The 16,910-nt window shown below is 47.7% G+C and overlaps 2 protein-coding genes across 5 annotated transcripts; one reads left to right on the top strand and one right to left on the bottom strand.

Annotated features, from left to right (window-relative positions):
- Positions 1–70: 70 nt before the first annotated feature.
- On the bottom strand, positions 71–4,524 carry PFDN2 (prefoldin subunit 2). The gene is made up of 4 exons (XM_048513424.1): positions 4,357–4,524; positions 2,377–2,465; positions 966–1,089; positions 71–403 (listed from the first exon to the last, which is right to left on the bottom strand). The coding sequence occupies exons 1-4, from the start codon at positions 4,456–4,458 to the stop codon at positions 224–226; spliced, it is 495 nt and encodes a 164-aa protein (XP_048369381.1). The 5' UTR covers positions 4,459–4,524; the 3' UTR covers positions 71–223.
- Positions 4,525–5,127: 603 nt separating this feature from the next.
- Positions 5,128–15,588, top strand: NIT1 (nitrilase 1). Of its 4 annotated transcripts, none has more exons than XM_048487165.1 (7): positions 5,128–5,191; positions 6,543–6,650; positions 7,536–7,808; positions 10,140–10,243; positions 13,202–13,335; positions 14,685–14,810; positions 14,939–15,588. In XM_048487165.1, coding segments are annotated over exons 1-7 (1,026 nt in total). In that variant the 5' UTR covers positions 5,128–5,189; the 3' UTR covers positions 15,218–15,588. The 4 variants fall into 4 exon arrangements, with proteins under 4 accessions (XP_048343122.1, XP_048343080.1, XP_048343198.1 ...); XM_048487123.1 differs by having other exon boundaries at positions 5,149–5,201; XM_048487241.1 differs by having other exon boundaries at positions 5,167–5,191; positions 6,543–6,602.
- Positions 15,589–16,910: the final 1,322 nt, after the last annotated feature.

Here is a 16,910-nt window from a genome sequence, read left to right as displayed (position 1 = left end):
CACTGCATGGTCCAGGAGAGGAGGGGATCCGGTACCACTGCCCACTGTCACATGGGTCCAAAACAAGTGATGCACAAAAAAACCTGTTTATTTTAACAAAAATATTGTAAAGAGAGAACACCAAAATAATAATAATAATAATATTAGTTAAGCTTTTGAGATCAAGAACTGCAACTATGGGGCAGGAGGTGGAAAGTCCTTAGCGAGCAAGCCCCTCATCTCTCTAGGAGACCAAGACCCCAGCTGAGCTGGCTTTGGTGCCTGCCCCCTCAGCGTTTTCCTTGGAAGGAGCTTTCTGGTCATCCTCGCCCATTAAGCGGATATTGTGCTTTTCCCGGAATTCGTTCAACTCCCGGCCTTTCGTTTGCAGCTGCTGGCTCAGCGTCTCTATGATCTTGCTGATCTGTGGGGCCGAAGAAGAACAAGGAAGAAGAGTCAGGATGAGCACATGGGCAGGCTACAAGCTCTCTAAAGAAATGGCAGAGGGGGGCTCCCCGCTTCCCATGTCCTCCACCTACGAGAAACACCAGGGGCACCTCATACATTTCACTCCCAGGTAGCATGGCAGCCTTTAATTTTGCCAGATTTGAGCACTAAGCCTTGTGTGATTATTGATGATCCCATGGGGGGCAGACAGTGGCGTATCTGCCAGAGGAACATGGGGGGTCAATTGACCCAGGGCACCAACGTGGGGGTGCAAAATCACCCCCACACATCTCCCGCGGAGAGGCACCCCGCCCAGCACACCCCCCCTCGCCAGCCAGGACCGCCACCATCCTCCTCCAACAGCTGAAGGAGCTTGCCGCAGGCCTGCCAGGCACCCCTTGGCCTGGCCCCACCAGGCTGCCTAGGATTGCCGCCGCCCTCTTCCGCCTAACAACTTCCACCTAACAAGACTAACAACTTCTTAACCCAAGGCAGATCCAGGAAGTCTGAAACCTGCCCACTCGGAACAGAGAGATTACCTGCTCTTTGTTGCTTTCTAAGGCGGGAAGAACCTCCTTGACAGTGCGTTCCACTAACACTCCACCCACCATCCGGTAGCACTTCCGAGTAGGGTCAACTTCCCGGAGAGTTTCAATAACCAATCTGTGAGGAGGAAGACATGTGGACTGTCAGTGCATCCTGCAACAGCCTGTGATAAAGGCATCCCTCACGTGGCTAAAAGCCATGGCCGCCAGGAGCCCTCCAGGCTCAGTGGAAAGCATTTCTTAATGCCCTGAGGCCAAAAGAAGGTGGCATCACTCACAGCTTTTGTATTACACAGTAAAGGCTGAAAGTGGCACCTGAGACAACTGTTTGGGTCACTAGGAGTGTTTTGAGAAGTTACTGCAACCGAGGCCTAATCCACATTTTTATTTCTGGGATTTATGGCCTGCCTTTGCAAAATAAAATTTCAAACAAGATTTTTAAGAAATGTTAAAAACATCACCACTGTTTGTGACAAAGGGAGATCTGACTCTTGAAAACATACCCTGAAACTCTTCTTGGTCTGTAAGGTACTACTGGCCTTGAAACCTAACTATTAAAAACATCACTATCCAGAGACATGGTGAAATGAAAAAAATGTGAATTACTGGCAAAAGTCTATACCTTCCCTCCTCCTAGAGACTGATGTCCAAAAGCTAACAGCAAAAGAAAGGCTTTCCCCTTCTGCTGCAAAGAGATCCCTACCTACACAACCAGGCGAGGCATGTGAAAGCAGCAAGAGAACAGGTGCTGTTCTTTGCAGAGGTCAATCTGGCCTCTAAGCATGTTGATACTTGAAGAGTGACCTTTCTTGGTGACCTCTGACCACGTATCTATGTTAGAATCACAGAATCATAGAGTTGGAAGAGACCCCAAGGGCCATCAAGTCCAAACCCCTGCAACGCACTTTCAAAGCACTCCTATCAGATGGCCATCCAGCCTCTCTAAAAACCTCCAAGGAAGGAGACTTCACCACACCCCGAGGTAGTGCATTCCACTGTTGAACAGTTTTGTACAAGAGTCAGCATCCCCTGAGATACACAGGACCCAGTCTAACATGCAGCAGGATGAAATTGAAGCAAAGCCCTGAGGGAGGTGGAATAGAGAATATAATCTTAGACAATCGGTGCGGAGTTGTATTTTTGAAAGTCTGTAAATGACACGTCTCCCTGCTAAGAGAAATCTAGCAAGGCAGGAATCTGGGACACAATCCTTCTTCTGAATGTGCTGAAGGGTGGGGCTTGCTCCCGCACATCATCTCCTCTCCCACTGCAATACTACTGCCCACTCGACCACCTCACTACCACCACATTCTGATACACCAGAAGTTCAGTGTTCACAGGATTGCGACGATACAATGAACCATACAGCACAACTATACATTTAAAATCCCTGCCCAATGCATACTTGTGTTCATTCAGCTCCATCTCCAGCTCAGCTGCCTTGGAGGCCAGGCCCCGCTGTTCCTGACGCAAGCGGTTAAATCCAGCCACCACCTGAAGGGAGAAAATTATCAGATTTAGGCCACTGGATTGAAACACTCCCTTCCATCCTCATCAGCCACTCGATTTAATCATGCTAGAGCCATTTTTTGACATTGGTCTTGTCTATCCCTCTCGTTGTTCTCTTTCTACCACCAAACTTCTCGATCTCTGTGGGCTGGGCTTAATTTTACTAATATTGCTGACTGGCTTGCTTGACACTGGTGTGAGTCCTCATCAGTCAAAAAGAATAAGATTAGTGGGTCCTTGGAACAACTATTCACCCCCTGGTCCCTCGCAGATCCTTCAGAGTCCCCACAGAGTCGAAACACTGGGCATCTGACTGTTTCAAACACCGGCTGTATCCACACAGACATTTGTTTCCACCTCTGTAAACTGCTGCAGTTTTTGGACTGTTCACACAATGTCATCCTCTTTCCAAGCATTCCCCATCCTCAGCACTTTCTCTCTCAAAGGGCACTTCCACACATGCAGAATAATGCACTTTCAATCCACTTTCATAATTGGTTGTAAGTGGATTTTGCTATTCCGCACAGTAAAATCCAGCTGCAAAGTGCATTGAAAGTGAATTGAAAGTGCATTATTCTGCGTGTGTGAAAGTGCTCAAACTTGACTGGTATGTTCCGCAAAACACATTACCAAGCAATGTGAATGGGAAGTTGTGCATTTTCAAAACTCCTGGACACATGAGTGCCATTTTCCTTCCACTTGTGACCACCATTTTTCCTGCTGTGCCACCAAAGGGCACCAGGCAGTTACTATTTCACTACAGTGAAATAACATTATGATGACTTAGCGTCACAGTTGTTCTGAATTACTTTAATCTTTTTTTTAAATGAAAATGGGAATTCAGAGAAACTAGCTGCTTGTGGCAACAGACAGCTGTAATATAACTAATTTTTTTTTAAGTAGTATGGCCGGGGGCAGGGGAAATGCAGGGGAAATGGCAGCTGGTTATGAAAAGCACAAAGCCCTCATGTGGATGTTCCATCCAGGGAACAGAATTCTCACTGGGTGGCTGCAGCTCTTGCCAACCAAACAGTTAACAGATCACTTCAACTGCATCAAAATATTCCAAAAAATCAGAAAGGTGGCCAGTTCCTCTTATTGTTTCATTATGATCTAATCATGGAACTCAAACGTAAACCCAAAGCCTTTCAAATTTACTTCAAGGTGCTTTCACCCCAGTCTTCCTCATCTGCTTAAGACTTTATGTAGCCTCAGTTTTGCTACTGGACTTAATTTCACTGGACAGTTAGATCTAATTTAGTTGACATTTGAAGATGGTTGTAGAGGCCAGAGAACCTCATTACTTTTCCATAGCCTCAAAAAGCTTCAGTCGGTGACTGTTATTTACAAGTCATTTTGACTTACATGGGAAAAAAATCTAATCTTTGCCCATGCCCAGAGGCCCTCTTTTTTTGCATTCAAATTACCGCAATAAATAACTGGCAAAACGTGCAGACGAAATGTTAACTTGGCACACATCCAAAGATATTTTCACTTCAGTGCAACCTCATGCCTTCAAGAATAATCCAAAATGGATTCAGGTTTACATGACATCGTACACTCCGGCCCCACTCCTTTTCTCATATGGCGATCCCAAACAAGTCTTTCCACACCATTCGTACAGCCCTGCTGTCAAAGACACAACGATCGCGATCACATTAGACCCCGCACTTTGTACATGGCCAAGGGCACTCTCGTCGTCCCCTGATTTCACAGCTATAGGAGAGCTTGGGTGATACAGGACACATAGAGGGAGGGAGCGAGGCAGGACTTATGCCAAGCCCCGCATTCCGCTCAAGCCCCCGTCCCTCATGACTGCCCCACGCCGGCCACCCCGCTCGACTTCTTACTCTGCCTCGCCCCCCCTATCCAGCACCTGTTCGGCTGTCAGAGGCTTGGAGGCCCCGCCGGCCGCAGAGCCACCTCCTCCGCCCGAAGGAGCCGCCGGACCGCTTTTGCTCTTGCCGCTCTCCGCCATCTTCCCCCACCCCCCAGGCCAAGAGAGGAAGAAACAAACAGCGCGAGCCTAACTGCACTCCAACTTCCGGCGGTCGGCGACTTAAAAGACCCCACGTGACCGGAAGCCTTTTTTCTGCGTCCATCACTTCCTAACCGTTACCTCCGGCCTATCAATTTTTATATTTTATATGGATATTTATATAAATATTATATTCTTTTATATGTTGATTTAACATACATTTTATATAGTTGTGTTATTTTATATCCCTAGGCTAGACGGTTAATAGTGACATTATTAATTAAAAATATATTTACGAAGTTCTAATCCCCCTCCCCACATACACACATAAACTTCGTCCTGTCAAGGTTCCCATCAACTCATCTTTGTTAAGGGCGGCCAACAAAGAATTACACTGTGTTTGTTGCCTAGAGCGGCGAAATATGTAAAATAAAATTATCAGAAAGACACCAACGAAGCCGGTGTAGACGCTGACGATTTCCCCTCGCATTAAAATTTAAAGTCACCGTTTTTGTTGAGGGCATAGCGTCGTCCGTCCGACGGCCATCTTTGTCCCGGGCTTCGGTCGCCTTGCTTCGCCAATTTCCCTGACTCCCCATTTATTCTATAGCGCGCTGTCAGCCATCTTTGTTACGGGCGCTTGTGACTGGGAAGCGCCATCTTTGTTAGAGGCATTGATGGCCTTCCTACTCTGACCCTTGATCCTGGTCACCGCTGTCCTTTTTCTACTCATGTATGAGGGGGTGAGGGGCGAGAGCAGGGTCGGCTTGTGGGCATAGGGAGGGCTTTGCTCGGTTTGAATAAGATAGCGTTTGGGGTGGGGGGTGAAGCGCAGGAGGGGGAGGTTTGAGGATAAATTTCTGGTTGACAGGAGAGACTCAGCATGACGATGGGAGAAAGCAAAGCCTAATGTGGGGTCTTGGGAGGGGGGGCGCAATGATAAGAGAACCAGAGTTCTGTGGAATTCCTTGTTAGTGAATGCTGAATAGGCTACTGCTTTAGTTGCCCCCTTTAAATTATGTATTTGTTTCCCCCTTTGGCACAGCAGTCTGATGCACAGGGATGCAATCGGTAATGTTTCTCCCTAAATTACTCTGACTCCGTTCCCAGCATTTCCCTTTCCTGGAATACTTCGAGAAACTGGTGGCTTCAACAAAGGTCGAATTCCCACTACCGTCTTAGCCAGGTTTCAGAACACAAACTAGCCAGGTTTGAGGTTGTTTGTGTTCTGAAACCTGGCTAAGACGGTAGTGGGGATTCGACTGGGGAGGTCGTCCCTCAAACCTGGTTTGTTTGTGTTCTGAAACCTGGCTAAGACGATAGTGGGAATTCGACCAAAGTCACATTTGCTTGTGTCCCCTCACTGGATGGGTGAGGGACTAGATCAGGGGTGGGGGACCTTCTTTCTGCGAAGAGCCATTTGGATATTTATAACGTCATTCGTGGGCCATACAAAATTATCAACTTAAAATTAGTCTGCTATATTTGGTCAAATGTTTAATTAACTTCTTATTGCACAACCAGAGATTGGTGCATGATATGCCATAGATTTCATTGTCCATAGATCTGTTCCAACAGTTTAACTCTCCGTTACATTTGTTTCATGACACTGCAGATAAACACGAATTTTAGCTTTGGCTTTAATTGAACTGCACAGCCACTCAGTTGATTTATAACTTGGGTTTACTGAACAAGGCTATGCATTTGTGGTTCCCCCTCCCTGGTTCCTAAGTCAGTAAAATGCCTATTTACTATACTCTTCCATACCATTCCTAGGGATTATCACTTGAAAACATTAATTATGGCTATGAGACCGCTCAGCCGGTATTGTCTTGGCCACGGCACCTGTTACTTGGGGCTTGTTTTAGGAAAGAGTGGATCTTTAGAATTAGAAAATGTTCCATAGAAAAATTAAGTGCTGTAAAACTTTCCACTTTGCAACAGTTTCCACTCCACTCCACTCCAGTTTCCACTCCACAGCCCTGCTGTTTGCCCATGCAGTGTCTTGGATCCATTCGAGACCTCAGGCTGTTAGTCCCAGAAGACTTGAAAGATCATCAGACTTCTCATCTTGTCTTTTTTAGGCTGAGAAGAGCGATCCAGAAACCTGTGCAGACCTTTCTCGAGGGCTTCTTCCTTCCCAGGTGGTGGCAGCAATTTTGGCAGATTAAAAGTCGAACCCCAGGCCTCAAGTAATTAGCCATTGATAAGTTCTGGGCCTAGAGATGCAATAGCTATGAAGACTGATCAGTAGCTCAGCTTCCAGCCCTTCTGTCTGCAAAATGCTCCTGTAAGACTGAAAGTGATTTGTGAGTGTCAGATTAGGGTCCCTTCCGCGCATGTACTTTCAATGCACTTTGCAGTTGGATTTTACTGTGCGGAATAGCAAGATCAACTTGCAAACAATTGTGAAAGTGGATTGAAAGTGCATTATTCCGCATGTGTGGAAGGGGCCTAGGATTTGGGAGGCTTCAGGCTCAAATCCCCATTCTGTTGTGGAAACTAGCTAGGTGACTCTGGGCAAGTTACATGTAAAGATAAAATAGAGGAGAGGAGAATGCTTTGAAGTCTGTTGGGGTCCCCATTAGGGAAAAAGAGGAGGTGTGAATGAAGTAATTAAATAAGATCACTGTGTACCTATACCACATAACTAGTTTGTAAATAAATAAGATCACTGTGTACCTACACCACATAACTAGTTTGTAAGTAAATAAGATCACTGTGTACCTACACCACATAACTAGTTTGTACTTCAGATTAGACATTATTTTCTGGAAAAGGAGGTTTTTTTAAACAGCACAGCTGACTATTGTAAATAAATATAGTATTGTATTAAAAGTTTGTACGTTTGAAATATAGCTATTTTGAGATTATACAAAATCTTAGCCACCAATTAGGGGTGTGGGTTGGGGTCTTAGGAATGTATTTCTCACAACAACAGAAAATTGCTCCACTTGTAATAGATGGAAGATCAGTTTTTAGAAATCTGATTTAACCATTTTTTCTGGAGCAGTGCCCTTTGAACCACATGATTTATTAGTTAAAAAACACTGACAGTGACCTTCTCACTTTCTCAGACTCTCTGCTGCCCCCTGTGGATTCAAAGCCATGTCTGCTGATGCCAGACCCCTAAAGCCTCTCATTGCAGTCTGCCAGACGACCTCGATCCCCAACAAAGACCATAACATGGAATGCTGTTCACGCCTCATCCGGGAGGCAGCCCAGCGGGGCGCCTGCATTGTCTTCCTCCCTGAAGCCTTTGACTTCATTGGCAGCAACACAGAAGAGACCCTCAGCTTGGCTGAGCCCCTGGAAGGTGATCATGTCCAGCATTATGCTGGCCTAGCCAGGTAGGGCTCATGGGGTTCCCCACTGAGAAAAGAGCTGTGGAGGATCATATCTGTGCCATGTTCTATAAGTGCAGAAGTGGTGGGAAGGAAAGAAAGTGGCTGGATGAGGGCATGCAAGGTAGTCTGCTTAGAGTTTTGCCCAGTATCTTGCTGCTGATGGTTGGAGGGGCAGCTGCCACTCCTGGCAACAGACTGCTCTTTCTGTGGCCAGACTTGTAAAATACAGTTCGTTTTTTTTAATCTACTCTTCCTCCAAGGAGCATAAGGCATAGTTACAAACAACTCTGCAAGGTATGCTTGGCTCAGGGAGCATGAGTAGTCCAAGGTCCGCTGCCCAGTTTCACGGCAGTGTGAGAATTCAAACTTAGATCTTCCGGAGCAGCGTCCAGTATCCTAACTGCGTCTGTGCATTGGAATGAAATCAGGGAAAGCTGACCTCTGCTCCAGAGATATCCAGGTTCTGTATTCTAAAGGCTCCATGAGCCCAGAAGTGCATTTGTGCACACAGTCCCAAAACTTCTCTGGGAACATCTGAGATCTGGGGGAGGGGCTGTGGCTCAGCGGCAGAGCCCTTGCTTAGCATGCAGAAGGTCCTGGGTTCAATCCTCGGCATCTCCAGTTCAGGATCGGATAATAGCTGATGCGAGAGACCTCAGCCTGAGATCCTGGGGAGCTGCTGCCAGTCAAAGCAGACGAGACAGAACTTAATGGGCCGATGGTCTGATTCGCAATAAGGCAGCTTCATGTGACTTGAATTGAGTAGATATTCCTATCTGTCTTTAAGAGTACTATGGAGGCACGGCATTAACTGCCTTGCCCCAAGTCAGACCACAGGTCTGTCCAGCTCAATGGACTCTCTTCTGCCTGGGAATAATTCTGCACTTGTCAGGTGGAGCTTGGGGGCAGAGCCAACAGTATAAATCTGGAGCCAGTCAGCCCAGCTGCTCAGTTTGATGCTGGCCTTAGTGAGGCTTGGGTCAAGTTTTAAACTGCAAGATCAAAGCCTACAGTTTAAAGCTGGACCCAGATAAGCTGAGGCCAGCATCATATGGGCCTGCGCCACTCCCAAACTGAACATGGCGTTCAGGGGTAGGGGGTGGGGGGTCAGCGTTTAGCTCTGCCCCTGCCCTGCACTCCCATGAGGGCAGGGTGGCCCTGCAATGTAACCCCCCCCACATGACTTTGGGAAGTGGCATCTGGGGTTCTAGCCCCCTGCACTCCCCTTGTTATGCCACCGGCTGATGGGACTTGAAGAAGGGTGTTGCGTTCAGTGGCTTCCTTGGGCGCCATTCTCAGTTGAAAAGGGAAGATTTCCCCAGAAGCCCCCGTGACACAGATGAGGCTGAAAGATGTCAGAGGAACCACATTCCCCAGCTTCCCCATGGCCAGCTCACAGTCTCCTTCCTGCACTGTCACACAAAGGACCCATGCTCAACTGGTGTATCACAGGGCCCTTGGAAAGGCATCCCCCATTTCCAACCAAGGGAGAGTCTCGGGGGAAACAGTAAAGCATTTGCACCTTTCAAGGCTCTCCACTCCCCAGTTGGTCAGGGATTGATGCTCGAGCCTTCTGTGCCAGTAATCAAGTAGGCAGAGTGCCCTGGCAGCTGTCCAGCTGTGCCCATCTGAGAGTCCTTCAACAGGAGATATACACTTGGATCCAGACTAGTTTTTCTCAAGCATAAGGCTCTGGAAAGCTTCCAGGGGATCCCCCAGGAATTTCAGGGGGCTTTTTGGGCTGCAGGAGGAAAGGGGGAAAATACAATCTTGTAACACTTAGTGTGGGTTCAAGTTATACCTTTGGTTCATTTAAGTTGGTATTTTCTTCTCTGCTGACTGACATCAATCTCAGCTCAGGTACTTTTCGTGCCAGCCATTGGCCAATTACGCACAGTGTGCTTGCTGCATAATTAATGGAGGTGACTGTCGCAGCAAGATTTCTTGTACAGGCCTGTTTCCTCAAGCTCTGCTTTCACTTTCTATTCTCTCCACAGCAAGTGATACCACTTTTAGCACTACTTTTAATTCACTTTGCTGCCAGAAGGGGGAGATTTGCCAGTGGGCACAGCTTCGCCCCAGAGATTTTCCCTCTGCCCACGGCCAGCCTTCCCTCTCCCCCTCCCCTCCTCTTCCATGTTGCCGGCTACTTTAAGTCACAGAAAAGAAAAAAACAGAGAAATGCGAGGAGACCCCTTTGCAAACCCACTGTGCAAAGAAGATTCCTGATGGGCCACTGAGTCTCTTTTTACACTTTAAGGCCTGCAGTGAGACAGCACATGTTCCAATCATTTCTTCCCTACGGTTTCTTCTGTTTCTCATTCCCTCTGCCAGAGATTGTGGGGTCTGGTTGTCCCTCGGAGGTTTCCATGAGAGAGGCAGTGATTGGGAAAGCACACACCGAATCTACAATTGCCACCTCCTTCTGGATCCCAAAGGTGAGAAAGCTTCCTTGGTACTTGATCCTTTCTCCCCAAGTTGGTCCATGTTTCTTGAACGCTTGGGATCGGTGTTCCCTGTCCAGTCTTCCATGGCCTTTTTTGCAGTCTTCTCCCACTGCACATTCACAGCCTTCTGGTTTGTACCTAAGGAACGAGGCCTTGGGGAACTTGTTCAGTACTGGTGTTCGAGGAAAACCAGAGTAGGGCATAAGAATCCCTCCTTATAACCAGTCAGGCAAGGAGGCAGCCACAGCACTCAAAAGCTCCTTTATTCCACGGTGTGCATCTTTGTTTCACATTGCAGAACTAGCCAGGTTTTGTGGCAGTAAAAACAAGTCTTGTGACGCTTTAAGAGATTCACCAAATTGTATTGGTAGACAAGGAAGAAGTTCTGGCAGCCATTGATAAACTAAATGTTACCAAATCCCCTGGCCCAGATTGCATTCACCCAAGAGTTCTTAAAGAGCTCAAGCATGAAATTGCTGATCTTCTCACTTTAATTTGCAACTTATCCCTGGAATCAGGCTCCATCCCTGAAGACTGGAAGATGGCCAATGTCACACCAATCTTTAAGAAAGGATCTAGGGGGGACCCGGGAAATTACAGGCCAGTCAGTTTGACATCTGTTCCTGGTAAATTAGTAGAATCTATCATTAAAGATAAAATTATAAAACATGTAGAAGAAGCAAGACCTGCTGAGAAAGAGTCAGCATGGCGAAAACTTTTGCAGGAGGCAAAATCCTGTCTTACAAAACTTACTAGAGTTCTTTGAGGGTGTTAGCCAAACAGGCATGTGGACAGAGGGAGTGAACAGGTGGACATTGTCTCACTTGGATTTCCAAAAGGCTTTTGACAAAGTTCCTCACCGAGAGACTGTTGAGAAAACTCAGCAATGAAGGGAATAAGAGGGGAAGTCCTCCTGTATGGATTAAAAACTGGTTGAGAAACAGGAAACAAAGAGTGGGTGTAAATGGGAAGTTCTCACAATGGAGAGTATAGCCGAGTGAATTGTCCCCAAGGATCCACGTTTGGGACCAGTGCTCTTTAACCTATTCATAAATGACCTGGAAGTAAGGTGGTGGAGTAGCGTGGTGTGCCAAGTTTGCAGATGATACCAAATTGCTTATGTAGGGTGGTGAGAACCACAAAGGATTGCGAAGAGCTCCAGCGGACCTTGATAAATTAGGTGAAGTGGAGCTCAGGGAAATGGCCAAAATGCAGTTCAATGTAGCAAAATGTAAGAAGTGATGATGCACACAGGGGCAAAAATCCAAACTTCACATACACGCTACGAGAGGGGTCAGTGCTATCAGTCACAGACCAGGAAGGGATTTAAACGTCTTAGTTGATAGTTCCATGGGAATGTCAACTCAATGCATAAGCAGCTGTGAAAAAGGCAAGAGATCTATGCTGGGGATCATTAGGAAAGGAATTGTTAATAAAACTGCAATTATTGTCATGCCCTTATATAAAGCCGTGGTCGCGTGACCGCGCTTGGAGTACTGTGTCCAGTTCTGGTAAGCCCACATCGCTCAAAAAAGGATATTGAGGAGATAGAAAAAAAGTGCAGAGAAAGGGCTAACAAAGGATGATTGAGGGACTGGAGCACCTTCCTATGAGGGAGGAGAGGCTGCAGCGTTTGGGACTCTTTAGTTTGGAAGGGAGGCTGGCTAAGGGGGGATATGATTGAAGTCTATAAGAATTATGCATGGGGTAGAAAATGTTGACAGAGAGAAATTTTTCTCTCTTTCTCACAATACTAGAACCAGGGGGCATTCACTGAAAATGCTGGGGGGAAGAATTAGGACTAATAAAAGGAAACACTTCTTCACGCAACGTGTGATTGGTGTTTGGAATATGCTGCCACAGGAGGTGGTGATGGCCACTAACCTGGATAGCTTTAAAGGGGCTTGGACCAAAGATTTATGGAGGGAGAAGTCGATTTATGGCTACCAATCTTGATCCTCTTTGATCTGAGAGTTGCAAATGCCTTAACAGACCAGGTGATCGGGAGCAACAGCCGCAGAAGGCCATTGCGTTCACATCCTACATGTGAGCTCCCAAAGGCACCTGGTGGGCCACTGCGAGTAGCAGAGAGCTGGACTAGATGGACTTTGGTCTGAACCAGCTGGCTTGTTCTTATGTTCTTATGTATTTTAACCTGCTTTTCAGCCAGAATTTCTCCAAGGGTTTTTTTTAAAAAAAAAACCAGCACAATACAAGAGATATTAAAATTTCAGCACAACTGTTCCTAGAGAGGGGGGAATGCCCCTCTGAGCTGACTCCAGACATGATGGAAGGCAGTTTGGTTACTTCCTGCCCTTCCTCTGATGGTCTCAATATGCACTTGACTCTTGGAACCTTCTCTCCTGATATCTGGGTTAGGCATGAAGGTGCCATAGGGTTCTCTGTATATAGTAAATTTTGTGATTTATTCATTTATAGCCCACCTTTCTTTCCAAGGAGGGCCCAAACCAGTTTACGTTGTTCTCCTTGCCATTATTTTATTCTCACAACAACCCTGTGAAGTAGGTTAGGATGTGGCTGGACCAAGATCATCCAACAAGCTTCCGTGGCAAGAGAGGAGATTTGAACCTGGGTCTTCCAGATACTAGCCCAACACTCAAACCGCTGTGCCAAACTGGCTGATTGAAATGCTCACTATCTGCTGAAGGAAAGTGCTCCAGGTTTCTACTAGAGTCTTTGAACTTTCCCCTTCCATTTTCCCAGGAGATCTTTCTCCACAAAACCCTTGAGCAGATGGTTTTCTTTTGTCCAGAAGTACAGCAGCCATGAGCTTCCTTTCCCCACCTTTTTGATGGCACTATGCCTTTAGTATGACAATGCTTTATTTCATTGTGGTCCTTGGTCGGCATTAAGGGGGCATCTTTTACACCCCTAAAGCTTACCCGCCCACAACTTTACCACCTTGACATTTACCACTGATGGTTTTAGGAAACCTGGCAGCAGCCTATAGAAAGACTCACCTGTGCGATGTGGAGCTGGAGGGACGGGTGTCCATGAAGGAAAGTGCCTTCACCAATCCGGGTTTGGAGATTGTATCCCCTGTCAATACCCCAGCTGGAAAGGTATATGCAATATCCTGCCAACGTATTTGTTTTCCTTTGTGAAATCTTTGAGTTTGAGATGTAGAAACCATCTCTGCTGGAAGTCAATACACTTCAAAATGCATCCAGATTTTAAAGAATATATTCTTTATTCCAGAAATCTGTCCAGACTGAGTATTTAGGGAGAGTTCAGGAGCCCAAGTTGATAGACCTCCTGAACATGGGGACCAAGCTGATAGACCTCCTGAACATGGGGACTTCAGGAGCCCAAGCTGATAGACCTCCTGAACATGGGGACTTCAGGAGCCCAAGCTGATAGACCTCCTGAACATGGGGACCAAGCTGATAGACCTACTGAACATTGGGACCAAGCTGGTAGACCTCCTGAACATGGGGACCAAGCTGGTAGACCTCCTGAACATGGGGACCAAGCTGATAGACCTCCTGAACATGGGGACCAAGCTAATAGACCTCCTGGACATGGGGACTTTATGTATGACTTCATAACCAGATGTTGAGCACAGTGGGAGATCAGGGGCAGATTGCCTGCCCCACTAACCACCTTCTAGCTCAAGAAAAGAGTGGGACCTCCTGGCAGGAAGGTATCTTCGACTTGGTCTGTCAAGGCCAGTCTTGTCTACTCTGGCTGGCTAGCAGCTTTTCCAAGTGTTCAGGCGGAAGCCTTCCACTCCTGAGATCCTTTTCAGCTGGGGATGCCAGAGCCAACATCTGAGAACAAGCAAAGCCGATTTTCTACCACTCAGCCACGCCCCCTGTGATTCTGCTCAGAGCCAGAAGAATGGAGTTGAGGGTCATCATGTTTACCAGAATAAGGGTCAATGTGGCAGGCAAATCCATGGATTCTCCCCACCCCCATAGATATGATAGTATTGTCCCCTCAAGTGACCAAGGGACAGATGAGAATAATGAGGGGGTGTCAGATCTGAACTGGTAATTTATCAGCTTACAGCTTGGATATGTAGCCACTGCACTGTGTTAAAACCTCTCCCCCAAGATGACCCTACACTTGCTCTAAAATGACATTCATTCACAGATTTCTATCACTGACATTGGCATCCTAAGCAGATGTACATCTTTCTCTCTTCATCGAAGCAGGTGTAACTCTGCTTAGGATACCAGTGCCAGAGATGAAAACCACTCGCAGACTTTTCCACCTCGATCTAGGAATGGCCCAAGGCGGTTTGCAAAGTACGTTGCTGGAGAAGATCCAGACCGTCGGCGCAAGAAAGCGACATTTTTGTGCCAACCTCTGGTTCTCAGATTTGGGCCCAGCCCGGTGAATTAAATCCAGGAGCTCTATTCTCTCAGGGAGCCCAGCCAGCCTCCTACTTATCCTTCTTCCCTTTCAGGTTGGCCTGGCAATCTGTTACGACCTACGTTTCCCGGAAATGTCACTCGCTCTGGCCCAGGAAGGGGCGGAGATTCTGACCTATCCCTCCGCCTTCACAGTGACCACAGGCTCTGCCCACTGGGAGGTAAGAAGCTCTGGGGCCAAGGCAGGGGATTCTCTGACCCCCCCCCCCCATATCATATTTTGGGAAATACTTTAATCTGTAGTGGTGGGCAGGGGGGTTCCCCAGTTCCAACTGTTTGTTCTCCACAGGTGCTGCTGCGAGCTCGTGCCATTGAGACCCAATCCTACGTGGTAGCAGCTGCTCAGACAGGCAAGAACCACGAAAAACGCACCTCCTACGGCCATGCCATGATAGTAGACCCCTGGGGCAGTGTCATCGCCCAGTGCCAAGAGGGACCAGGGGTCTGCTACGCCGAGATTGACCTGGCTTACTTGCGCCGCATCCGGCAGGAGATACCCGTCTTCCACCACCGTCGGACTGACCTCTATGGCCGGGTAGCCCCTCTGAAGAGCCCTGTGACATCATGACTGGGCAGCGTGCCTGCTGCACCCAGAACTCCCAGCTGCTGTTGGACTGGCCTCCAGAATCAGGGGGTATTACTCACATAATCGTGAGGAAAGGAGCAGCCTGTTTTTTCCTGGACCTAATCGATTGGCACGGTTAATTTGCGCACTGCCAAAGAGCTGTGGTTCTTGTGGGAGTGGGTATAAAGTGGGACTGACAAACTGGGGACCCGTATATGCCAGATTTAAGAACGCTGCTGCTAGAAAACCAACTCCTGCCCACTCCTGCCGTCACTGGAAATATCATCTTGGTCACAGATTCCTTCTATGCCTCTGCACTTCAGCAGTTTCCAGTAGATCACCTTTCACCTAAATAAACCTTTATTGTCACTTAATACTCCGTCACGACCGTGATCCATCCCTTTGTCTCGATTTTTAGTCCCTGTTTATAATTGAGGTGGGGAGGGGCCGTGGCTCAGTGGTACAGCCTCTGCTTGGCCCAGGTTCGATCCCCGGCATCTCCAGTTAAAAGGATCAGGTAGAAGGTAGAGCCACTGCCAGCATGAGTAGACAAGGCTGGCCTCGGCGATCTGATTTAATTCAAGGCAGCTTCATGCATTCATGCGTGCTTTGAACTCAAGCCAGGTTGGAGGCAGAAGGCTGGAAGAAACTGCAGTTGTCATCCATAGGTATTGGGTAACTGGCACAAGACAACATTACAGTTCTGCCTCCAGGTAGCCGAATTCTGCCACCTATCTCTCTTTGCCCGATTGCTACTTAGCAAGTTGTAGGGGAGGGGGCGAGCATTGAAGCCCCTCCTCCACCCTCTGGAACTCACATTCAGCAACATGTGTTGGTGTTCGAGATTTTGCCAGGCAATGTGCCCGTTTTAAGACAACCAGTCCATAAGAAACCCGTCCCCTAACGAAAACAAAAAGCGTGCAAGAGATTCTTAAGCATCTTCGGCTTTTTCAGAGTTCCTGCACAATCAAGGTATATTATTTACCCAGAACTATTAAATGCACAAGGTGTTTTACAAGAGTTTGCAGTCTAAGAAGTAGCAGGCAGTAAGATGAGGGCAGTGGCAAAGCCACAAGGGGACAGGGGGCATCGTGCACCGGGCACACACCTGGGGGGCGCAAAAATCGCCCCCAGGCCACTCCCCCTTCCCCCTGCAGTGCCCCCCATGGCGCCCCCACCCCCCTTCCCATACTTACCTTAGTTCCCTTTTCAGAACTTTTTCAGGCTTCAAAAGTTCTCAGTAAAAACGGCCTGAGGAACTACAGTTCCCAGGAGACCTTGGGGCTCACAAGGTCTCCTGGGAAGTATAGTTCCCATCAGGCCTTTTGGCCATGCTGGCAGGGGCTGGTGGGAATTGTAGTCCATGAACATCTGGAGTGCCATAGGTTCGCCACCGCTGGCCTAAAGCCAGTCCACTCTCATCAGATCTTGGAAGCTAAGCCGTGTCAGCCCTGGTTGGTGGCTAGGGAACCACCAAGAGAAATCTAGGGTTGCCACGCAGAGGCAGGCAATGGCAAACCATCGCCAAATTCCTCTTGCCGTGAAAACCACACAAGCATGCCACATGTTGGCTGTGTTTGATGGCAAAAGAATCATCAAAAGAAACGTGGACTGGGAAGAACATCCGAAATGGAACGATCAGCGAAGCAGCACGGAGGAAAAGCCCATGACATGCAAAGGCAACAAGGCAAGAGGT

Source organism: Sphaerodactylus townsendi, linkage group LG01, assembly GCF_021028975.2.
Source record: "Sphaerodactylus townsendi isolate TG3544 linkage group LG01, MPM_Stown_v2.3, whole genome shotgun sequence".
Classification (NCBI taxonomy): Eukaryota; Metazoa; Chordata; class Lepidosauria; order Squamata; family Sphaerodactylidae; genus Sphaerodactylus; species Sphaerodactylus townsendi.
The sequence above is the reverse complement of the archived record's forward strand: the minus strand, read 5'-3'. Positions and strand labels throughout refer to the sequence as shown.